Source organism: Cebus imitator, unplaced genomic scaffold (assembly GCF_001604975.1).
Source record: "Cebus imitator isolate Cc_AM_T3 unplaced genomic scaffold, Cebus_imitator-1.0 Scaffold418, whole genome shotgun sequence".
Taxonomy (NCBI): Eukaryota; Metazoa; Chordata; class Mammalia; order Primates; family Cebidae; genus Cebus; species Cebus imitator.
In genome coordinates, this window is record NW_016107733.1 from 125,248 (window position 1) to 144,509 (window position 19,262).

The 19,262-nt window shown below is 39.9% G+C and overlaps 1 protein-coding gene across 4 annotated transcripts in view; it reads left to right on the forward strand.

Annotated features, from left to right (window-relative positions):
- MRAP2 (melanocortin 2 receptor accessory protein 2) overlaps positions 1 to 17,932 on the forward strand; it is a 73,027-nt gene extending 55,095 nt beyond the window's left edge. For all 4 annotated transcript variants that reach the window (XM_037731769.1, XM_037731768.1, XM_017509658.2 and 1 more), the window contains one exon: positions 16,143 to 17,932. In XM_037731769.1, the coding sequence (XP_037587697.1) occupies positions 16,143 to 16,533 (391 nt within the window). In that variant the 3' untranslated portion in view covers positions 16,534 to 17,932. The remainder of the gene's footprint in view (positions 1 to 16,142) is intronic.
- Positions 17,933 to 19,262: the final 1,330 nt, after the last annotated feature.

The window sequence follows — 19,262 nt, forward strand, 5'->3', positions numbered from 1 at the left end:
ATGTCCTTTCCTGGTTTTAGTATTAGGGTGCTGCTGGCTTCATAGAATAAATTACGGAGGGTTCCTTCTTTCTCTATCTTGAGGAATAGTGTCAAAAGGATTGGTACCAATTCTTTAAATGTCTAGTAGAATTCTGCTGTGAATCTATCTGGTCCTTTTTGTTGTTGGTAATTTTTAAGTTACCATTTTAATCTTGCTGCTTGTCATTGATCTGTTCAGAATATCTAATTATTCCTAATTTAAGCTAGGATAGTTGTATTTCTTCAGGAATTTATCCATCTCTTCTAGGTTTTCTAGTTTACATGGGTAAAAATTTCTCAGTAGCCTTGAATGATCTTTTGTATTTTAGTGGTGTCAGTTGTAATATCTTCTGTTTCATTTTTTAATGAGGTTATTTGGTTTTTCTCTTTTTTTCTTGGTTAATCTTGCTAATGGTTTATACATTTTATTTATCTTTTCAAAGAGACAGCTTTATGTTTCATTTATCTTTTGTATTTTTGTTTGTTTGTTTCAATTTCATTTAGTTCTGCTCTGTTGATCTTGGTTATTTCTTTTCTTCTGCTTGGTGTGGGTTTGGTTTGTTCTTTTTTTCTAGTTCCTTGAGATGTGACCTTAGAATGTCATTTTGTGCTCTTTCAGTCTTTTTGATGTAGGCATTTATGGTTATGAACTTTCCTCTTAGCACTGCCTTTGCTGTATACCAGAAGTTTTGATAAGTTGTATCACTATTGTGATTCAGTTCAAAGAATTTTAAAATTTCCATCTTGATTTTGTTTTTGACCCAATGCTCATTCAAAAGCAGGTTATTTAATTTCCATATATTTGCATAGTTTTGAAGGTTCCTTTTGGAGTTGATTTCCAGTTTTATTCCACTGTGATCTGAGAGAGTGCTTAATATAATTTCAATTTTCTTAAATTTATTGAGGCCCGTTTTATGGCCTATCACATGGTCAGTCTTAGAGAAAGGTTCATGTACTGTTGAATAGAATGTGTATTCTGCATTTGTTGGATGAAATGTTCTGTATATATCTGTAAAGTTCATTTGTTTAAATACATTATTTTTTTTTTAATCCATTGTTTCTTTGATGTCTTTCTGTCTGAGCACCTGTCTAGTGCTGTCAGTGGAGTAATAAAGTCCCCCACTATTTTTGTGTTGCTGTCTTTCTCATTTCTTAGGTCTACAAGTAATTGTTTTATAAATTTGAGAGCTCCATTGTTAGGTGCATATATGTTTAGGATTGTGATATATTCCTGTTGGACAAGACCTTTACCATTATATAATGTCCCTCTTTGTCTCTTTTACCTGCCATTGCTTTAAAGTTTGTTTTGTCTAATAATGGCTATCCCTGCTTGCTTTTGGCATCCATTTGCATGAAATGCCTTTTTCCACCTCTTTACTTTAAGTTTATGTGAGTCCTTAAGTGTTAGATGAGCCTCCTGAAGGCCGCAGGTAGTTGGTTGGTGGGTTCTTATCCATTATGCGGTTCTGTGTCTTTTAAGTGAAGCATTTAGGCCATTTACATTTACTGTTAATACTGAGGTGCAAGGTACCATTGCATTCATCATACTCTTTGTTGCCTGTGTCCTTGGTTTTTTGTTTGTTTGTTTGTTTTCTGTTTTTGTTTTTTAAAGAGGTTCTGTTTTGATATGTTTCCAGGATTTGTTTCAAGACTTAGAGCTCCTTTTAGCAGTTCTTGTAGTGGTGGCTTGGTAGTGGTAAATTCTCTCAGCATTTGTTTGTCTGAAAAAGACTGTATCTTTCCTTCATATGTGATGCTTAGTTTCACTGGTTACAAAATTTGTGGCTGGTAATTGTTTTATTTGGGGAGACTGATGATAGGGCCCCAATCCCTTCTGGCTTATAGGGTTTCTGCTGAGAAATCTGCCGTTAATCTGATAGATTTTCCTTTATAGTTTACCTGATTCTTCTGTCTCACAGCTCTTAAGATTCTTTCCTTTGTCTTAACTTTGGATAACCTGATGACAGTGTGCCTAGTCAATGATCTTTTTGTGATGAATTTCCTAAGTGTTCTTTGTGCTTCTTGTATTTGGATGACTAGGTCTCCAGCAAGGCCAGGGTAATTTTCCTTGATTATTTCCACAAATATGTTTTACAAGCTTTCAGAATTCTCTTCTTCCTCAGGAACACTGATTATTCTTAGGTTTGGTTGTTTAACATAATCCCAGACTTCTTGGAGGCTTCTTTCATATTTTCTTATTCTTTTTCTTTGTTTTTGTTGGATTGGGTTAATTCAAAGACCTAGGTTTCGAGCTCTGAATTTCTTTCTTCTACCTGGTCAATTCTACTACTGAGACGTTCCAGAGCATTTTGCATTTCTATAAGTGTATCCAGTGTTTCCTGAAGTTTTGATTGTTTTTTCTTTAAGCTATCTATTTCCTTGAATATTTCTCTCTCCTGGTATTATTCTTTGGATTTCCTTGTATTGGGCTTTGCCTTTCTTTGATGCCTCCCTAATTAGCTTAATAACTAACCTCCTGAATTACTTTTCAGGTAAATCAGAGATTTCTTCTTGGTTTGGGTCCGTTGCTGGTGAGCCAGAATAATTTTGGGGGGTGTTAAAGAGCCTTGTTTTGTCATATTATCAGAGTTAGTTTTTTGGTTTCTTCTCATTTGGGTAGCCTCTGTCAGAGGGAAGGTCTAGGACTGAAGGCTGTTGTTCATATGCTTTTGTCCCATGGGGTGTTCCCTTGATGTAGTACTCTCCCCTTTTCCTGTGGATGTGGCTTCCTGTGAGCTGAACTGCAGTGATTGTTGTCTCTCTTCTGGGTCTAGCCACCCAGAAAGACCTACTGGCTCCACGCTGATACTGGGGGTTGTCTGCACAAAGTCCTGTGATGTGAAATGTGTATGGGTCTCTCAGCCATGGATACCCGTGCCTGTTCTAGTGGTGGTGGCAGAGGGTACAATGGACTCCATGAGGGTTTTTAGCTTTGGCGGTTTAATACTCCATTTTGTGCTGGTTGGCCTCCTGTCAGGATGTGGTGCTTTCCAGAGAGCATCAGCTTTGGTAGTTTGAGGAGGAACAGGCAGGGGGTAGAGCCCTAGAACTCCCAGGAGTATATGTCCTTTGTCTTTAGCTACCAGGGTGAATAGGGAAGGACCATCTGGTTGGGGCAGGGCTAGACATGTCTGAGCTCAGACTCTCCTTGGGTGGGTCTTGCTCTGGCTGCTATGGGAGATGGGGGTGAGGTTCCCCAGTCAATGGAGTTGTGTACTTCGGAGGATTATGGCTGCCTCTGCTGAGTCATGCAGGTTGTCAGGGAAGTGGGGAAAAGCCAGCAGTCACAGGCCTCACCCAGTTCCCATGCAAATCAAAGGGCTGGTCTCACTCCCACCTTTCCCCCCCAGCAGCCCCTAGTCTATTTCCAGGCGGTGGGTGAGCTGGGCTTGAGAACTTGTGCCAGGCTACCCATCTCCCAGCTGTGAAAGAAAAGGGCCGGGTTCCTCCCCTACCTGTGGAGTCTGCACACCGGATTCGTGCCCTTCCCCAAGTTCTGGCTAGGAGGCTTCTTGCCCCATTCAAATTGTTATAAAATTCAGCTGAAGATTTCCTTCTCCCTGTGGTGTTTCTCCCCCTCAAACATCCCCGCCCAGCTCCTCTGGCTCCTCTGGCTGCCCTTCCCCCAGCTCCTCTGGCTGCCCTCCCTATAGATTCCTATGGTGCCAGGCAGGAATGGACTGCTTGCTGGCCCGATGAGCTCCCAGGGCCTTTCTGCTGCTTCCTCTAGTATTTCACTCGGCTCTCTAAGTTGACTCAGCTCCAGGTATGGTCGGAAACTTCTCCCATAAACAGACCTTCCATTTCTCCAGTGGGGGTATGTGTTCAGGAGAGGAGGCTCTCCCTTTCCCACTTCTGCAATTGGGGCACTCACAATATTCAGGGTGTCTCCTGGGTCCTGCAGGAGCAATCCGCTTCCTTCAGAGGGTCTGTGGATACCCTTGGGATTTCTGGTTTTTTTCTTGCCATTGATGTGGAGCTAAAATTCACAGTGTGAGCCTCTGCATGCTGCTCTGTCCATCTGAGTTGGGGCTGCAATCTAGCTCTGCCTCCCATCTGCCATGATGATTACTTCTGTTTGTTTGTTTTTGTCACATAATGCACCAAGCATGGGGCTCTGGATTCAAACATTTCCAGGTTTACTTATTGAGACTTTGGTGTGGATTATTAACCTTTGTGTGCTTGAGACTCCTTATATGTAAGTAAGGAAGTATCTGCCTCCTAGCATTATTGTAAACCAACCTTGTCCAATGTGTGGCGCAGGATACCTTTGAATGCAGCCCAGCACAAATTCCTAAATTTACTTAAAAAGTATGACATTTATTTTTTTAGCTCATCACCTCTCATTAGTGTTAGTTTATTTTATGTGTGGGCCAAGACAATTACTCTTCTTCCAATGTGATCCAGAGAAGCCAAAGAATTGGACATCCCTGTTGTAAACACAGAAGTGAGCAGACTGTGGAGCTGCTTGCAAAAGCTGGTCCCAGAGCATCCCTCAGTAAAGATGAGTCACTGCGTGAGCTGAAGGCTCTAGGTAAAGAGTAGGTGGGAGAAGAAAAAGGAACCCATTCTCCCATGGGATATATCTACACTGGTCAAAATGTTGCCTCATTCTGTCCCAGCTTCAGCTTGGCTGTGTCCCAAAGTGAAAAAGCAAGATGAATCTAGAAAGGCAGCTAAGTAGAGAATCCTGGAGTTAGACCAGAAGGACCAACACCTTTGAATTTTGATTGCTTTACATATCAGGCTCTCTGGGTGGTTTGTCACTAAGATAGTTACTTCCTAAAGTAGGACATCAAGCAGCATCCTTTTGGAACATGATTCCAACAGCATGTTTAAGATACCCAACTAAGCCCGGAAGTTAAGAATGGGCTAATGCTGGATCTACTACTGAATTTAATATTTTTCTCCCTGGAGGCATCTGAGGCCAGGGCCAAGTGGCTCCCCAGGATCTTATCATTGCTGACACATAGAAGTGTGTGAGCTTCCTGTTGATAGTAGAAGACACAGGGTAGCAGATAGCTCCACCTGTGCCCTGACCCCCTGTGCCCATGCCCACAGCAGACATCAGTAATGGACTACATCATCTTCCCTGCATAGCCAAGACTTTTGCCTGAGAATCATTTTCAAAACAGATCTCCAGGCAGCCACCAGGAATCAATCACAGTTTACCTGGGAGAGAATGTTTATCTGCCATCTCTGGCTGGCCTTTCCTTTAACGTACTGGATGGCAAGAGTTGAGATCCACTTAACTGCACAGAGCCAATAACTCTGCAGTAAAATGGGTATTTTTTCCCTGAATTTTTTGACCTGGGATCATGCTAGAATGAGAACTTCTGGAATCACTAACTAATGACTTCTGTTAAGTAGGGGAATATGTGCTAGGCTAGACTGTCAGACAGTAAGATGTTAATCCTCAAATCTTGGTATAACACAACAGGGGTTTATTTCTTGCTCAAACTCCATGTCTGCTAAGGTTGGCAAGAGGCAGACAGAAACATCTTCCCTTGCAGCTGCCCGTTCCCCACCACACAGCCTCCTAGGTTCCTGTGACAGGGTAAGAAAACACTTGGAGATCTCAAGGCTGCCCCTCCATTCTTCACCTGGGCACGGCACACATCCCTTCCTCCAACAGCTCATTAGTTAGAACTAGCCACGCCCACCTGACTGCTGCAGGCTGGAAAGGATAGTCTTCTGTGTACTCAGAAGGAAAGAGGCAGGTATTGGTGAGCACTGAGAAGGCAGACTTCAGAGGAAGAAAGACTGCTATAAAGCTGACATCACCCTTCTTAAAAGCTTTTTGGCCTAAGAAGCAGTTTTGATGGGGATTATTTTTTCCATGGATGGAATATTTGCTTTTGTATGGGCGGCAGAGCGGGTGGAGCAGGAAGGGGATCTCTTATCTGTATTTTTTTAAGGACAGTGAAGATAAAAGAAGCATTTCCTCCTGCTTTCTGAGCTAAGGAGCCATTTACGCTGCATGCTGCCTTGTTAAAGCATTATGGCTCCATTATCATAAATCTGCCAGATAGAGAGTAATGGGAAAGGCATGAGTCACATTTTTAATGTTGAATACTTTGGACTTTTTGAAAAATTATCAAAGCCCAGGCATTCTTTGCCTCCCATACTCTTCTTTTGTAGCCTTTGTTAAGTATACCTCGTCCAGGTGGGAGTTTCTTCACATAGGGGCCAGTGCAGGATTGCTCAGGACCTTGTAAAAATGGGAGTTATATTACACCTTGAGTAGCAATTTACGCCAATATGGCACTCATTAAAGAATGGGTACATGGAACTAAAAACTAACAGCAGAGAAGAGTTAGTGTTCAAAATGTTTTATATTGACCATGGCCACAGGAACTAGATGGCAAAGTGCAGAGGTAGTGATTCTTGAGGAAGCCCTGCCATTCTAATGGATCTACCACTATGAACAGGTAGAAAATCTCTTTTATGTGTCTGATTCAGTCTACAACTTTTGTTCAGGTTATTATTATTTTTCTTTTGAGATGGGTTCTCACTCTGTCACCCAGCTGGGAGTGCAGTGGCGCGATCTCGGCTCACTGCAACCCTCTACTGCCCAGGCTCAAGTAATCCTCCCACTTCAGCCTCCCAAGTAACTGGGACTACAGGTATGTGCCAAGACACTCAGCTAATTTTTGTATCTTTTTTCTTTTGAGACAGAGTCTTGCTCTGTCACCCAGGCTGGAGTACAGTGGCACGATCTCAGCTCACTGCAACCTCTGCCACCTGGGTTCAAGGAATTCCCCTGCCTCAGCTTCCTGAGTAGCTAGGATTACAGGCACCTGCAACCACACCTGGCTAATTTTTGCATTTTTAGTAGAGAAAGGGTTTCTCAATGTAGGCCAGACTGGTCTCAAACTCCTAACCTCAGGTAATCCCCCCGCCTCTACCTCCCAAAGTTCTGGGATTACAGGCATGAGCCACAGTACCTAGCCTAATTTTTGTATTTTTTAGTAGAGACAGAACTGCACCATGTTGCCCAGGCTGGTATCAAACTCCTGGCCTCAAGTGATCTGCTTGCATCGACCTCCCAAAGTGCTGGGATTACAAGTGTGAGCCACTGTGCCTGGCCAGACATATACATTAAAATCCCACTGGAAGTGACTGCTGGAACTACCAGGTGCCCACCAATTTTTATGAGTGGGGCAAACTGAATGCTAAGACCATTAGCACAGCAGCAGTCATTTCATTTGTAAAAACTCATCAAAAATCTGGAAAATTGCTAGTGGAATAATCCAGAGCATTACTTGTGTTGTTCCTCTGCAAATGGAGGTGGGAGGAGTCTATCCTTCTGTCTTGATTTGTCTTCAGGGTCACAGAGGAAGGGGCACTTCATTAACACTAGAGTGGCTGTGCCTCTTATAGGAATCAGGGCTTTAGACAAGCCTACAGATACAGCTGTTCAGTACGTGGTATTTCATAAAGAGCTCACTGAGTTCTAATTAGTGTAAGGGCCTTTGAGGGATGCAAAGATGAACCAAATACAGCATATCAGTATATAGAAGAGAAAGACCACACACAAAATAGCCCTGACACAAGGCAGAAAAGGATGCATCCTGAAAGAGCAGGTTAGTAAAATATGGCAAGAGCACAGAGGAGGGACAGATTTCTTCCCATTGGGAGATGAGAGTGTCTCCATGAAGTCAGTGACATTGGCGTTGACAGTGAAGAAGGTATTTGATTTTCACAGAAAGACTGGTGGAAGGGCCTATCAGGTAGAAAGAACAGCACAAACGAAGGCACAGAGAGTGACAGTCCTGAGTACACTGGGGGCCTGTCATGTCCTTTGTTGCTAGACTATAGGATTAGCAAGGTGACTGGTGGGAGAGGACACTGGAAAGGCCAGATGATGTGAGGGCAGGGGTCTGGAATATCAGACAGAGGAGTTGGAGAGTTGAGGAAAGACTGTGAGCATGTGGGGAGTAAATGACAATTACTGTTTGGGTATCAAAGGACTGGGTGCGTCCTTGTGTTAGGTGCACTCTGTGCAGGTACAAAGAATTTTACAGATATGCAGAATACATGACTTAACCTGTGGTGAGAAGAAGAAAAGGCTAAGGATCGGAACAGTCTGAATGGTCTTTATTTCGGCTAGTAGAGTTATGTGATGTTGCAGTCAATAGGTTAAGTCCAATAGCTTTTCTTATAATAGGCAGAAAACTATGACTACAAATTCTAAAAACAAGTAAGTAAAAAATGTTTTCAGGATTCTATCAAAATAAACAGTTGTAGTTTTTAAATGTTAGGATGACACAGAAAAGCTTCTAACAATTATAACAATGATAAAATCTTGGCAAAACACGAAAAACTATTGGAAAGCATTAGAGAATGAACATAAACAGATACAAACTGAAGGGCTTTTGGCTCTTGAAAGAAGGAAACTGCCTAGCTTATGTCTATGGTTATATAATTTTCTACCTGAAGTCTTCCAATTCACAAACATGATCTATCTTTCCATATGCTTAGGTGTTCTTCAATTTCCCTTTAATGTTTTGAAAATTTCAGAATACAGGTCTTGAACATCCTTAGTTAAATTTATTGTTAACTATTCTATTTTTTGTGTGTGTGTTATTGTGAATGGAGTTACCTTTTCATTACTAGTATGTAGTAATACCATGATTTTTGAATAAGGTCAATTGAAAGAAAAATCTTTTTACATGACAGTGCTGGTCTAACTGGATAAACAGAAAAAATGAAAGATTACCTTATCTCAACATGGAACGTTCTTCAAAGTAAAAGCTCCTAGAACTGCACTGACAAATAGAACTGTCTGTGATGATGGAAATGTGTCTGTGCTCTGCAGATAGGTAGCCACTGGCCACATGTGGTTACCGAGCATTTGCAATATGGGTAATATGACTGAGAAACCAAATTGTGAATTTCACTTGATTGAAATGTAAATAGCCACATATTGGTAATTGGCCAACATGGTTCTAGAAGAAAGCACAGGAAAATATCTTCATGATGTTAGGATAGGCAATTGTATCTCAGAGAAGATGTAAAAAGCACGAAAACAAAGGAAAAAAATTGATAAACTTAACTGATTAAAACTTATGCTCATCAAAAGACATCTTTGAGAAAATGAAAATGCCAAGTTACAGATCAAGAGAAAATGTATGCAATACACATAACTGACAAAGGACTCATATTCAGAATATATTACAAAACTTCCACAAGTCAGTATTTAAATAGACTCCTACAGATGCTTCACAAAAGAAGATACACTGATAGCCAATAAGCACAGTAAGAGATGCTCAAATGTTATTACACATCAGAGAAATGCCATTAAAAGTCACAGTGAAATGTCATTTCACTCCCATTGGAATGTCTAAAATTAATATGATTGACAACACCAGAGGTTGGGAAGCAGGTTGCTTTGGCTTGGTTATAGTTTGTTTTTCCTCACCAAAGCTCATGTTGAAATTTGGTCCCCAATGTGGCAGTTTTGAAAGCTGGGCCTAATGAGAGGTGTTTGGGTTATAGGGGTGGGATCTCTTGTGAATGGCTTGGTGCTATCCTCATAGTAGTGAGTTCTTGCTTTCTCAAGATTGGATTAGTTCTCTTGGGAATGGATTAGTTCCCTCAGGAGTAGGTTGCTGTAATGCCAGGACGCTCCTCAGATTTTCCTTCCTTTTTATGGGTCTGCTTCTCCTTTGACCTTCTTTGCAGTGTTGTGATGCAGCATGAAAGCCCTCACCAGAAGCCAGGGCTTCAATACCCTTGAACTTCTCAGCCTGAAGAACCATGAACTAAATAAACTTCTTTAATTTGTAAATTACTCAGTCTCAAGTGTGCTTTTACAGCAACATGAAATGGACTACAACAGAGGTGGAAAAACTAATTCTCATACATTGTGGTGGAATGTAAAATGGTACAGCTACTTTGGAAAACTCTTTGCAGTTTCTCATAAAGTTGAGCATACATTTACTTCTCTTGAATAAGAATAGAATTCTATTCTTACGTACTTATTCAAGAGAAGTAAAAACATGCACAAAGAGACTTCTCAACAATGTTCAAAGTAGCTTTACTCACATAGTCCGAAGCTGGAAACAACCCAAATGTCTTTCAGCAGGAGAATGAATAAACAGATTGTAGTATATTCATACAATGAACGTTGGTAAGAAAAAGGACAAACTATTGTCATATGCAACAATATAGATAAATCTCAAAAACATTGAGCAAAAGAACCCAGGCACAAAAGGCGATATATTGTATGATTCTATTTACATGAATTTCAAGAACAGTCTAACCTAGTCTGTGGAAATAGAATCCGAGCAGTGTTGTCTAAAGGGAGGAGAAATTGAATGAAAGAAAACTTTCTGGAATGAAGGAAATAAATGTCCTTTATGTTGATGGGGCGGTAGTTACATGGGTGTGTTTATTAATAAAATGCATCATATTTTATACTTAAGGTCTATGCATTTCACATTTACATATATGGCATGTAAACTTTACCCAGTGATGATAAGAATAGTAACTGAATGGAAGTAAGTGTTGTCCATGATGACAGTTTTTCACATTATCAACCCAAATAACAGAGGCTGTCTAAAACAAAATGATATTTTTTTGCTAATAGGGCACTGCAATGGGAATACTCGGATCAAGGGAAACTATGTGTGTATTCTAGGAGGCAAAGGAAGATAAAGATATTTAAAGGAAAAGTGAGGAGTATTACACAATTATTTCAAGATAGTTATCTTTGGCCACAAGGATTAATAACAAAGGTGGCATCAGTTCAAGGTTGGACGGATAGTTGCTGGGCAGATGTCCTTGCAGAAGTATTTTTTTGTTGTAAGACTGAGATGGCCTTTGTGCAAAGTTATGGTTTTTTCAGTTTTTTTGTTATGATTCTCATTGACAGGCACTCATGCATGAGAACCCTCCTTTCATGAACTTCACCAGCTCTGTTGCCAGGGTTTTTAACATAAGTGACTTCATTTTGATTCTGACAACTTTCACTTTCTCTCTTTTGATGAGTATCTTTCTCTAAAGGCATCACTGATGAATCATCCCATAGTTAAATTTTGATTGACCCTCTGTGCCGGGATTTACCTGTCCTGGTTTGGTCTAATCTAGTCCTGTGCTAGACTGGTGGCCAAGAATCAGTGTCAAAAGCCTTTTAGCCACATTTGAACAACCAAGGAGGTTTGAATGGAATGGCTCTCAGGCTAAGTCTACCTGAAGCCCATATTTAAGTTTATAATTTTGTCTGTTTTGTAAGTGTTAGCTATCACCTCAAACTGCTGGTCCAGCATTATTCTGTTGGGAGTTGTACTTCTGCAGAAGTTTAACAAGTAACAGGTACAAAGTTTGCAAAGAAAAGTGGACAGTAAAATTAATAGTAATATGATAATCTCAGTTTGCCTGATAGTTTTGAAGCATGAACCTGGGCTTAAAGGCAATCAGTTGAATAAATCAAATGGCCACAGGGAATTAGGTGAGATGTGTTTTAACTGTGTAGCCTGTTTTCTTATTTTGTATATATGGGTCTCCATTTTCCCAGAGGAATATATCTAGGTACAGTATGTAGTACTGGCAATAGCACAGATATTTATTTATTTAAATAACAGGTAATATAGAGCAATTTTATTATCTGGTATCCCATGGCTAGGTTGAATTAAAGTAGAGCAGACAGAGAACAACAGTTGTATTAGGGATGTTGCCAAAGTCTCCCATTAGGTACACTACAGGATGTATCTCTTAGGTCAGGTTTTGTCAAATTATCAGCAAAATGTATTGATTGTGAAATTTCAAGTGCACCATTATCCTGTCAAGTGAAAAAGGTAGGCATTAAGAGGGGCAAAAGGCTCTTATGATATGGAGTCTTATTCTGATGTCTTGGGAAAAGCTGTCTGCTGCATGAAGCTGTCAACTTCTCATCCTTGTTTGCAGTTTGCATGTGTCTATTTATGGCATAAGGTGCTGATATGGTTTGGCTCTGTGTCCCTACCCATATCTCACCTCAAATTGTAATCCCCGTGTGTCCTGGGAGGGATGTGATGGGAGGTGATTGGATCATGGGGGCAGTTTCCTCCTTGCTATTCTTGTGATAGTGAGTGCTCACAAGATATGATGGCTTAAAAGTATGTGGTGATTTCTCGGCTGGGCACAGTGGTTCATGCCTGTAATCCCAGTACTTTAGGTGGCTGAGGCAGTTTGATCACTTGAGGTCAGGAGTTTAAGACCAACGTGGCCAACATGGTAAAACCTCGTCTCTACTAAAAATACAAAAAATAGCCCAGCATGATGGTGCGTGCTTGTAATCCTAGCTACTTGGGAGGCTGAGGCAGGAGGATCACTTGAAACTGGGAGTCAGAAGTTACAATGAGCCAAGATCAAGCCACTGCACTACAGTTTGAGTGACATAATGAGACTCCACCTCAAAAATAAGTAAATGAATGAATGAATGAGTGAATGAATAAATAAGTAAATAAATAAAAGTATGTGGTGGTTCCCCCTCTGTTGACGCCATGTAAGATGTGCCTTGCTTTCCCTCTGCCTTCCACCATGATTTTAAGTTTCCTGAGACATCCCTAGCCATGCAGAACTTTGTGAATTAAACTTCTTTTCTTTATAAATTACCTAGACTCAAATAGTTCTTCATAGCAGTGTGAAAACAGATTAATACAGGTGCTTTGGTGAACTCTCTGTGTGACCCATACATTACACTTTAGACTTGTCCCTTAAAATTCACCAAGTTTAAGGTTATAGGGCTTCAGAAACAGAACAGTTTGCATTTTTAGTAATTTCATGGTAGAAAGTTGGATTGAAAGAATCTAGAATAATTCAGGATGTGGTCTATCCCATAGGAAGGTAATAAGAACTTGAAAATAAGGTACAGGGCTAAAAACCTAAGGACAAGAGTGTTATAGTTTTTCTCTAGAAACATAACTTTTTCTCTCTCATATCATTGTATTTTTAATATCAAAGCTCAATCTTTAGTAAGCCTTATAGATAATTACCTTCTAATTATAGCCTTCACGGACTTTGCATGACCTGCTCAAATTTTCAATAACATGCTTAAGCCTTTAGTTTTGTGTCATTCTTCCTCTTTCTTAAATAACCATTTTATGTTAGAACAAAAATTTATTACACAGATCCTTTCTTATACAAAATTATTCCCTTTTCTTTTTAACCTTCCTTACCAAAAATGTATGTTCATACTTACAACTTTCTTCATGTCTCTCTCCTACTTACCAGTAGAGATGGGGTTTTGTCATGTTGCCCAGGCTGATCTCAAACTTCTGGGCTCAAACAGTTCTCCTGCCTTTGCCTTCCAAAATGCTGAGATCACAGACATGAGCCACCATGCCTGGCCTGTTTACTTTTAACAGTTATACTTGGATTACTCACAGAAATTGAGATATTCGATAAAGGTAGTCATTATTTTAAGTTATGTCCCTCTTAACCATTTTTATAGCTTGTGAATATCAGTTGTTCACCTAAGTAAGAACCTTAAAGTTAAATATATGAGTATTTTTACAATAAATCAGAAGATGCAGCTGCTTTTATTAAACCAATAATATGAAATTAGTCTTACATATGGAAGAATTACAGAAACAAATTTATTCTGTTTTTAGGCTGAATTTATAATTTTATCACCTTAAAACATCTAGTACAATCTTGTCTGAATGAAAACCCAGGCAAAATTGTATGCTGACAGTTTTGAAGACCTCTCTATTTCAATTTTATCAACAAACTTAAAACCAGCTTATTCATCAAAGATTTACGTAAGTAATGTGAACTAAAAACACTTGAGTTAGTTACCATATTTTTGTTAAAGTCCTCAATTTAAGTGCTTTTCTTCCCTTTTAAATTTATTAATCAGATCTCTTTAATATATTTTGGTAGAAAAATATATATACAACATTAAAACATACAGACAACACAAATACATAGAAGCAGATTCTCTAGCTTTCATTTGGATATTTTAGTCATGAGACAGTATAACATAGTAATACAAACTCAGTTTATAAAAGGACAGTCGGACTCAAATTGTATTTCTAACAAAATGGGACTTGTTCACTTGGCTAATTTTTGTTTAGCTCAGCAAATAATGTTATTAAGGCTGTGAACTAAAATTTTGGATAAGAAAATTTTCATAGCAGTTTGATAAAAATAAAAATAATAATAAACCTTTCATCCTTTATTTCAGTTTCAAATGAGTTTAGGGTATATTTTTAATATTTATATGTTAGCCAGGACTGGCTACATTGTATAAGAAAGATAAAATCTTCAAGTGGCGTTGTGTTTTTAGTAACAAACCTATCTTTTGTTTGCTGGTCTGGTTTGCTTGACTAGTCAATGTGGATGAGGAAGCAGTTTAGCATGGTTTTTCTCCAGCTTTTTCTAGTCTTTCCATGTTAGATAAAGCAATTTTTATGCCAGACAAAGATATATTACTCCTCTGAGGGCAAGATTTTGCCTTGCTTGATCTGAGAGGCTAAGTTCTATAAACATTTATGTGGTTATTTGCTTTTAGAATACCAACCTTTAATTAAGTGTTCCATTACCCAAAGCACTTTTTAGCCAACAAACCTAGATTTACATTTCCAAAGGTATCTAAATTGTTGGTTTCCAGGAACCTGTTGTAATCTGTAAACCTATTAAGTTTTTTTCATTTTGACTGGAATGCCAGAAGCAGTGAGTTTGTCTTAACACCAGCAGAAAAGTCAGCAGGTTCAACATAGGCAGAAAAAGAGAGCGAGAGAGAGAGAGAGATAGCCTAGAAGCCTCCACGTATTAACTCTGTACTTGCAGTTTCTATTTCAGCTCTAAGAAAAACAGGGTGGGGAGTTTGAATGATCTCCATGATGCCCATTGAGTTTGTGTGCACCAGGAAAAGCCATATAGCCAGCTGGAGTCCCAGAAGACCTGGCATGCTGTGATGTTTGAGAATCTCACTTAATTTCTTATTAATTTCTTAAGAGCAAAGAAAATCCCATAAACCATGTCAGAGGAATGTCAGGAGTTTGTACTGGTGTGCAAAGAAAATCCTTTAAATCTTGTCAGTAAAATGTCAGGAGTGTAGATTAGTGCCTTATACAGTGGGAGTTGACATAATGGCTTTTAATTAGCCATCATTTATCCACTATTTAGGATGTTTATTTTTGCTCTTGAAGATTTTCAGAAGCAAGGAGGAGAAGCCAAATCATTGACATACATGCACACCCAAATTGGAGTGTTCACAGAAATTTTAACCCAGGCATGAAGATTAAACAAAATATTAAACTAGGCATGCAGAAAGAAGCAAAAGTGAACTCACCAGAAAAGCCATGCCTCAAAGACAGATTGTAAATCCTGTAGAAACTGGAGTACTCCCCACAAGGACACTTCTCAGGAATGGTTGCCAACAAAAAGACTTTTATAGTTCCAGTAGGGATGCAGCATTCTTCATTTTAGGTAAGCTTATAATCAAACCAAATCTCAGATAAAGTCAAAAAGCCTCTATCAAGAAGAAGAGGCTTAGCCTGAGTGAAGTCTCACCAAGGCAGTACAGGTGAGCCATAGAAGCTGAGAGCTCAAAGAGCTCAAAGGGCTCAAGGTGGCCACAGCCCACAGGTTCCAAGAATCACTGATTCCTTCCAAAAGTGATCTTGCCTCAGTTTCCACCTCTGGAGACCATTTGTCTCAACTTAAATAACAAACACTCAGAGGTTCTTGCCCGGGTCTGCCCCGCAGAGAATATATGAAAATGCATATGACTGAGCCTACATTCACAGATTCTGAAGGTCTATAACCCAGGAATCTGCATTTTAAGAGGCATTTCAAGTAATTACAATGTAAATGATCCACCAATCCCACTGAAAAATACTGTTGTGTCTGCAGAATATTGCGGAATTCCTCAGCAAAGTATCTGTTTTCAGGATGATCTGGGGGCCCTCGTCTTGAACCTTTTGCCTTGGGTTTATTTGTACATATTCAGAAGGGATGTCTCATATTTTTCATATTTGTCTGTATGCAATGCAATGGGCTTACACTCAGTAGGTGCTTAGTGGAAATGTGCTGGCTTGCCCTATGCAGAAAACCATGATTCTGCAGGTGAATGGGCTGGAGTGTAAGCAGTCTTTTCCTTCTTCTTCTTCTTTTTTTTTTTTTTAATAGCAATGCAGAATCCTCAGAGAAGAGATTCAGAATGAACAGCTTTGTGTCAGACTTTGGAAGACCTCTGGAGCCAGATAAGGTATTTTCTCGCCAAGGCAATGAGGAGTCCAGGTCTCTCTTTCACTGCTACATCAATGAGGTAGAACGCTTGGACAAGGTGAAAGCTTGTCACCAGACCACAGCCCTCGACAGTGATGTCCAACTCCAGGAGGCCATCAGAAGCACTGGGCAGCCAGAGGAGGAGCTGAACAGGCTCATGAAGTTTGACATCCCCAACTTTGTGAACACAGACCAGAACTCCTTTGGGGAGGATGATCTTCTGATTTCTGAACCACCTATTGTTCTGGAAACTAAGCCACTTTCCCAGACCTCACATAAAGACCTGAATTGAGAAACATGCTCTGTAAAGGGTCTTCCTGGAGATGTGGATTCTGTCTTTGTATAGCAAGAAATCTACATCCACCAAAATTGCATTTGGGGAAGAGAGCCACACAGAGATAGACACAGAGAGACAGGGAAGAGACCCCTTTAGAAGAGAGCTGAGCTGATTAGGCTGAGTTTGTTTGTTTGTTTATTTGTTTTGCTTTGTTTTTTCCTTTTTAATACATTTGGAGCTTTGGGGGGTATTAAAGTATTTACACCAAGCTTGTTCAACCCACAGCATGTGGCCCAGGACGGCCTTGAATGCAGCCCAACACAAATAAGTAAATTTTCTGAAAACGATTTTGTTTTGCTATTTTTTTTTGAAGCTCACCAGCTATTGTTAGTGTATTTTATGTGTGGCCCAAGACAATTCTTCCAGTGTGGCCCAGGGAAGCCAAAAGATTGGACACCTCGGATTTATACTAGCTCGTCTTCCTTATTGAAAAATGTGGCCAAATACTTTTTGTCAGCATTCTTGGGTGAGGATTAGCCTACTGAATTCTAATCTGGCCCTGCCACTGCTGTGCTCTACCTTTAGCAAGTTGCTTTACCTTTCTGGGCTGCCACATTTTTAATTGTAGGTTGAATGTCTGAAGTGATCCATCCCACCTCTAGTATGTTGTGAATTTATGACTTCACCTTCAGATGAGGCTGAGCTATACATAAAACAGTATAAACTAGGATACTGCCTCCTACCTCTTATAGGCGCTCCCAAATCTCCATACCTTTCACCCAACCCTTAATTGAGCCAAGCTTTAGTCAGGGGGTCTGAGTGTCTACCAGGATGTCAGGAGGCTCATCTTAAAGTGTCACTGTGGCCAGTGTTTCTGGTGGGTTGTGCTGAAACAGCTATTCTGATAACATCCAACCACCCACACTGTAACCTGGGGACAGCCCTCCCCTGCCTCAGAATGAGTACCCATTCATAGTACATGCATGGTACTCTTGTTTCCAAGAAATGTTAGGAAAGTTGTCAGCTGAGTGAGCGGAGGTGCCTTCTGGGTATCTCTGTGTTGGTGTATCCGTGCCATTGGTTACAGAACAAGAAAAAAATACTATTTGCCATGCTATTACCTTGGCAGATGTATAGGTGATAGTCATCTGGCTTTGAGCTGAGATAGTCAGTGGGTTGTAAATTCCCCACTAACAGATATTCAGGGTGGCCTGAATTATGTAAACATGTGAGCAACACAGAGTTAATTTCATGGAGGAATCAAAGCTGAACACTGGTTTTAAAACAACTTGGTTTTATGCACAGAGTTGCATGCATGGCAAGCTGTTAATCCCTGGGTGGCATTTTCATTATGAATTTGTATACTACCTGTCTTGCTTAAGCTACAAAATAAATGCATTTGACTGCATAGGAATTTTCTCTGGTTCTTTATTTTCACACATCGAACTTTTTATTCCCCAAAAAGTTGTACCATGTTTATAATGTCTCCTAACTTTTTGGAGTAGGCAATGCTGACTCTACCATCTCTGGGATTCTAATGATCTGAGGCATGCATGAGACTTAATTTAGGGATTATTCCACTAAAAGAAATCCTTTTTCAGCTGGGCATGGTGGCTCATGCCTGTAAACTTTGGGAGGTTGAGGTAGGTGGATCATGAGATCAGGAGATCAAGACCATCCTGGCCAACATGGCAAAACCCCATCTTTACTAAAAATACAAAAATTAGCTGGGCATGGTGGTGCTGTCATCTCAGCTACGTGGGAGGCTGAGGCAGGAGCTTGAACCAGGGAGTCAGAGGTAGCAGTAAGCCAAGATCATTCCGCTGCACTCCAGCCTAGTGACAGAGCGAGACCCCATCTCAAAAAAAAAAAAAAAATCCCTTCTCTATGATGTCGTTTAAAGATAGTGTCATTCTGTAAGGATCTAACACAAAAATCGTAAAACAAAGCATGTGTTATTTGAAATTAAAGCTGCTTTAACATATTTTTACAAATAGATGCTATTTTCATGATTTTTTAATGCAAGAGAGCAAGAGTAGTAAAGAAGCTGAGTTTGTTAATTTTTTTTTTTTTTTGAGATGGAGTCTTGCTCTATCGCCCAAGCTGGATGGCTCACTGCAACCTCCACCTCTGTGGTTCAAGCAATTCTCCTGTTTCAGCTTCCCAAGTAGGTGGGACTACAGGCATGCACCACCACACCCAGCAAATTTTTGTATTTTTAAATAGAGACAGGGTTTCACTATATGTTGGCCAGGCTGGTCTCGAACTCCTGACAAGTGGTCCTCCTGCCTTGTCCTCCCAAAGTGCTGGGATTAGAGGCATGAGCCACTGTGCCCATCCAGCTTGTTAACTTCTGAGTATGATTATTCATAATTTATGTACTGAAATGTAAATCATGGGCTATTATTAAATTTCATAGCTACTTAAGTGGTATCTTACTTAGAAGTAGATTTATTGATCAGAAAATTGGAAGATTTTCAGATTTGACATTAACATGTGAACTGAAAAAAAGAAAGTTTTGACATGTATTAAAATCTTACCTGTAAATTGGAAAAAAAAAAAAAGAAAAAGAAAATTGGAAGATATTAAAAGTGGGAAAAAAAACAATGAAAAAAAATCTTTTTTTTTTTTTTAATAGAGACGGGGTTTCACCATGTTGGCCAGGCTGGTCTCGAACTCCTGACCTCATGATCTGCCCACCTTGGCCTCCCAAGTGCTGGGATTACAGGGATGAGCCACCACAC